General features: G+C 47.3%; 1 protein-coding gene across 1 annotated transcript in view; it reads left to right on the forward strand.

The window, feature by feature from the left end:
• The window catches only part of RHOU (ras homolog family member U), a 34,958-nt gene extending 29,943 nt beyond the window's left edge, over positions 1 to 5,015 (forward strand). Inside the window, exon 3 of the mRNA XM_009329233.1 lies at positions 2,040 to 5,015. Coding sequence (XP_009327508.1) covers positions 2,040 to 2,495 — 456 coding nt within the window. The 3' untranslated portion in view covers positions 2,496 to 5,015. The remainder of the gene's footprint in view (positions 1 to 2,039) is intronic.
• The last annotated feature ends 400 nt before the right edge of the window (positions 5,016 to 5,415 follow it).

Consider the following 5,415-nt stretch of genomic DNA (forward strand, 5'->3'; position numbering starts at 1 on the left):
AACCAGCCTGGGCTGTGTGTGTTCACGTGCAGAGTGTGGCAGGTGGAACTGCCATCGGGTGACAGCCAGTGGACAAGCAGCGCCTGTGGAAATGCAACCAGAAGCTGCAGGAGGGTCGGACGGGCAGGCCCAGTCACCTCTTGCCTTCGCTGCCGTTAATGGTTAAGAGGTTTGCTCTGGCTGCCCCAGTGCAGCTGGAATGGGTAGAGTCACTGCCTTAAAAAAGAAGGGGTTATCTAAACCGACACAAGCTGTCCCAAATAAAAGATACCTAGCTGGATACTTCGGTAAAACAGTGCTGCAGTGAGATGGCTGCCGAAATCTGCGGCAAAAAAAAGCACTCCAGGCAGAGGGAAATTGTATTTCAGCGCCTCCAGCCCGAAGAGGTCTAGAGTCCCTGCAGGTCATGTACCTACCATTGAAACTGCAGGAGTGTACTTGGAATATAAAGGGCACTATTTCATCCGGATAGAAACCCTTAAGGTCTGGGTTTGGCTTTCAAACACATTGAATCGAGCCCATTTGAGGTTTATCATGTAGCAAGAAGAGGCACTTACATGGCAAGGTGCCTTTCTGTAAACGGCCCTGCTTCAGAGCAGCAGCTCTCAGTAAATGCAGGGTTTCTCTCGAGCCAAGCGGTGAGAGCCTGGTTTCCTCTGAGGCTTAATCGGAGAATCAAGAGAGCTAATGAAGCTTGCTTTCTTGACTCGTGTTTTATAAATCGCTGTCTCTCTCAGAGATACTGCTGAAGAAATTCATTCAAGTGAAACGAGACTTCTGAGGCTTCCAGGGGGCTTCAAACTGCGTATCCTGGGCCTCCAGAGGCTTTAAAGCAAAATTTCACATCTCGAAAATTAACATGGGACTTGCAATTCAGCAGTAAACTGCTGGTACCAGAGAGATGTTTTCAGCTGTGTGTGTTCTTTGCGCTTTCAATTCAGAGCTTTTGAGAACACGGTCCGTTTTAATTAAAATGTCACTGCCACTGAGGCAAATCCTACCTGTTCAGGCTGCTAGTGTTACCCTGCTTTTATCCTGCTGTCAGCATAAAAGCTGCCTGCCTGGAGTTAACCCTTGCTTCTTGCTGCATTCTTCGCTGAGGATCAGCATGCCTTTGTTACCATGAGGTGTTTGGCTTTCTTGTGGCTAGTTCCTGAAGCTGAAAAAGGGCCTTGCTTTGCTGGAGCTTGCACTAAAAGGAAATAAAAAAGCAAGAAAGGTAGCACTGGAAGGCCTGTTTGCAGTTTGTTTGATGTGGCATGGGTGGGAGGGAAAGGTAAAGCTCTTACTCTATGCCATTGGCATGTTAAGCCTGCACATTGTGAGTCGTTATTGCTGCCATCAGATTTAAATCCCTGGGCACAATGGCAGGGAAATTATTCCCATATCCTGTAGGATGTTGTTAAGTAGTCACCAGTTTAAAAGCCGATTCCAGGAAAGGTACGCTTGCTGCTGCTTGTCTGCTCTGCTCTTGCCTGTATCTGGAGGTAGAGGTGTTGGCAGAGCAGCTTTGAGGTACACGGGTACTCCTCATCAGAGCGGCTCGCTGACTCACCCCTGTGAGAGGTGGACCTGTAGAAAGTACCTTCTCCCTCCCATGCTTCCACTTTTGGCTTTGTCGCTCGTGTGCCCTAACTTGCTTCCTGCGGCATTGCACCTTTGCTGAAATGGGGCAGAGGGCCTGTGTACGAAGAGCGAAGGAAATAATTAAGCACTCAAAACAAGCTGTGGCATTAGTCAGTAAACCTCGGCTACGTGGGGAAGCCACCACCTTCGTCCTGCATGCCTGACAGTGGCAGGGTGCCTGCTGGCTAGCAGTCATGAGACCTGAAGGCTGGGTACAGGCAACTTCTGCTTGTAACACACCTCGTTGGGTGGTGTGGGTGCTCATGTTGAGGTGCCTCTCAAGATGGCAGCAGAAGGTGATCCTCAGCTTCCCCAAAGGTCAGCGGCAGGCTAGAACTGGGAGCGTACCGGGGCGTCCTCCAGGGTTGATGTGCTCTTTCCGTGGGGTGCTAACGCGATTTCGTTCCGTGCAGGATGAATTCGACAAGCTCAGGCCTCTGTGCTACACCAACACGGACATCTTCTTGCTGTGCTTCAGCGTGGTGAGCCCCTCGTCCTTCCAGAACGTGAGTGAGAAGTGGGTTCCTGAAATCCGATGCCACTGCCCCAAGGCACCCATTATCCTGGTTGGGACACAGTCGGACCTCCGGGAGGATGTCAAAGTTCTCATTGAGCTGGACAAGTGCAAAGAAAAGCCGGTCTCGGAGGAGGCTGCGAAGCTCTGTGCTGAGGAAATAAAAGCCGCATCCTACATCGAGTGCTCTGCTTTGACTCAGAAAAACCTCAAGGAGGTCTTTGATGCGGCCATCGTGGCTGGTATTCAGTACTCGGATACGCAGCAGCAACCAAAGAAAGCAAAGTGTAGGACTCCAGACAAGATGAAAAACCTCTCCAAATCCTGGTGGAAAAAATACTGCTGTTTTGTATAGGAGTTGCAAGGACCTGAGTGCTGCTCTGAGGAAATCGAATAGAGGCTATATTAGCTGAATTCTCATTCTGTGTCGTCCAGAGTGTATAGTGTAGATCTGTATGTATGTGTATATGTTGCTACTGGATATCTCAGTTGCCCTTTCGAGGGTGGCAGAAGGATTCTTAGTTAAATAATTGCTATAAATCAGGTCTGGCATCCCGTTTCGTGACTAAAAGTCTCATTAAGGAAGAAGAGCGCCACGTGTCTGAGGGTAGAAGGTTTTGTCCAAAGGATCCGACTTCTTGTGTTGTAAGGCGTATGCGATGGGGAGGAGCACACCAGAGGCCTTTGCTGCCAGGGCTTCGCAGGAGGAACGCGCGAGCAACTGTGGAAATGTAGAGCTCTGTACATGGACGGTCAAAGGGAAAAATAACACCGTGCCTCCTAACTGACAGTTGTAGCTTTAAAACCCCACTCCTCCTCTCTTCTCCATGTCCTCCCAAGACAACGCTCTTAGGGATCGCTTTAAAAAGGGTATGCGAGAGGTGTAATCTATACGCAAATGTCATGGTTGGAAAGGTCATGAATATACCTTCAGCATGGGGTGAGGGAACCTAATCCCTTATGGAGCTGACATCTTGTTTGTCACCTCCTGACTGCGTGAAAGTCCTTTCTGTCCTTCCCCTGCCCTTCCCAGGAAGTCGTGTGGAAGCCCGAGGAACATGACCAAGCTTTAACCTACCTCGAGCAGCGGCGATTTCCTCTGTATTTTGCAGACATGACGACAGTTCATCTATTTCAGCTGAAAGGAATGTAAATGCTGTTGTGTTTTGTTTTGGGTTTTTTTTTTTAAAGAGATTTAACAGATATCGGTGCAGCACCATGTAAACTGCATCTGGTTTTAAGTCTACAGCCAAGAATTTCAGGATGCCCCTCCTTACCTTTTAAGGCTCCTAAACAAATAACAAATCAGGCAGATCAAGATTTATAACAAACTGGACTCTAGAAACTGAGGCTGCTGTGTCCTCTTCATGATGCTGTTCCCAATCAGGTTAATTTTTTCCTTCTAAAGGCAGTCGCTTGTGGTTAAATCTTGTCCAAGCTCATAGTCGTGAAATTGGCTGAGGCCACCCTAGAAATTTAACGGATAATTTTTTTTTCCCAGACCAGTCCAACAGATTAACTGAATGTGCCTAAAATGTAGCTGAGTGATCAATGTAGTGCAGAGTTGAGTGTGACCTACCCTCTGACTAAATCTGGTTCCTACTGGACTAAGCCTAATTCCAGCCCCGGCAAGTTCAAGAGACCTGAGGGATAACGTGACTCTCTGCAAGAATCAGTATTTTAACTTATTCTGCAGAGGACGTTTAGTTTATGCTGTCTGTCTGTCTGCCTTTTTATGGCTCTGACTACTTTTTTTTATTCCCTAGATATTTCAAGATCAGATTATATTCTTTTTTTTTTTTTTCCTTCAGCCATAGCCTTGAAGTGACCTTTTTCATAATCTTAAACTAAACTGCAGTGACAGAAAGCCGGAACCCTTTTTTCATCAGAAATTAATCAATGCCTGATACAAAAAAGAACTGTGGAAGCCATTTGAGTTGATAAAGCTGACCACAGTTTACCTCCTGGCCCATTAAAGAAAATGACACTATGTAAATGGATTCTGGGCTGTATTGGCATAGGCTCCACAGGCAGTATTTTTTCCTCCTCTACAGTGAAACGAGTGCAGAATGGGTAATGTTCCATCGCTGAAAACTTGAAAATGGGATGGAAATCTTTACCTAGGGCCTGATTCAATAAAAATGTGTTGGCTTCTGCACTGGAACAGCCTGGAAAAACAGTTTCCATCGCACAGAAGCTGGATGCATTTAACTTGGTTGCATCTGGTTGGTAATGGTTTAATGTTTACTGGTCATGAAGTTAACATCTGAGCCTTTATACTTCTTACTCGAATGCTTTGACAGGATTTCAGATATGCAGTCATACCATCATCTTAGAGAAAAACATAAAGCCAGATTTCTCTTGGGTGCTTTGCTTCTCTGTAAAATGGTCTCAGTCGATCAAAAATGTGGGTTTGGGGAGGAGACAGGCTTGAATCTGAGCAGCTTCCATTTGCAAAAATAACAAAATTTCTTCTGCAAGATCATACTGCTTTGTATCACGCCGTACTGGGAGCAGTAGGTTATATTTTATAAACAGCCTGTTTCATAGTCTGGAGTAGCATTACTTTTAAATGTAGCCAGCTGTGACTGTTTCTGAAAATGTGATGTATATACAACTTGTTATAGCCCTTTACTAGGTGTATGTAAACTGAGGTCTAATAACTTTACGAATACTGCTCTACACGGGGCTACACAGGGTCTAGGTTTTAGAAATATTACTTTTAAAATCACCAGTATTTTATGAGCGCAAGTGAGGGGGAGATGTCTCTATGTAGTCTATAATCTGATGTGCCTTATAAAAAACCCCCTCTCTTCTGTTTTCTAAGTGTAGGCTATATTCCGAAAGAAATATTTCATGTGAGAATGATATAAAGGAGGTATTTGGAAATAAATTCTAACCTGTGTACGCGTCTGCCTCTGCTGCCTGCTCGGGGAGGCTGGAGGGCAGTCCCTGGCTGTGCACCGTGCCAATACCTGGCAGGGAGGAGGCAGCTGCGCTGCCAGCCTGGGCCAGCGGCAAAAGGCCTCCATGGTTAAAAAATACAGACTTTCCCCTGGGCTGCCCCATCCCCAGGGGGCTGGGCTGGGTGGGGAGGGTGCAATGGTGGGCTTTCTGCCTCCCCGGCAGCACGGCAGCCTCTTGCTGCGGCTGCCAAGGTGCGGGCTGGCTAGTTGTACCTGGCCCCCGAAAGCGGGGCAAGCGGCAGGAGCACAGCCCGGCCGAGGACAGCTGGGGGGACACCGAGACCAGTGGCGTGGTGTTTAACCTGCCGC

This window comes from Pygoscelis adeliae, unplaced genomic scaffold (assembly GCF_000699105.1).
Source record: "Pygoscelis adeliae isolate BGI_AS28 unplaced genomic scaffold, ASM69910v1 Scaffold77, whole genome shotgun sequence".
Taxonomy (NCBI): Eukaryota; Metazoa; Chordata; class Aves; order Sphenisciformes; family Spheniscidae; genus Pygoscelis; species Pygoscelis adeliae.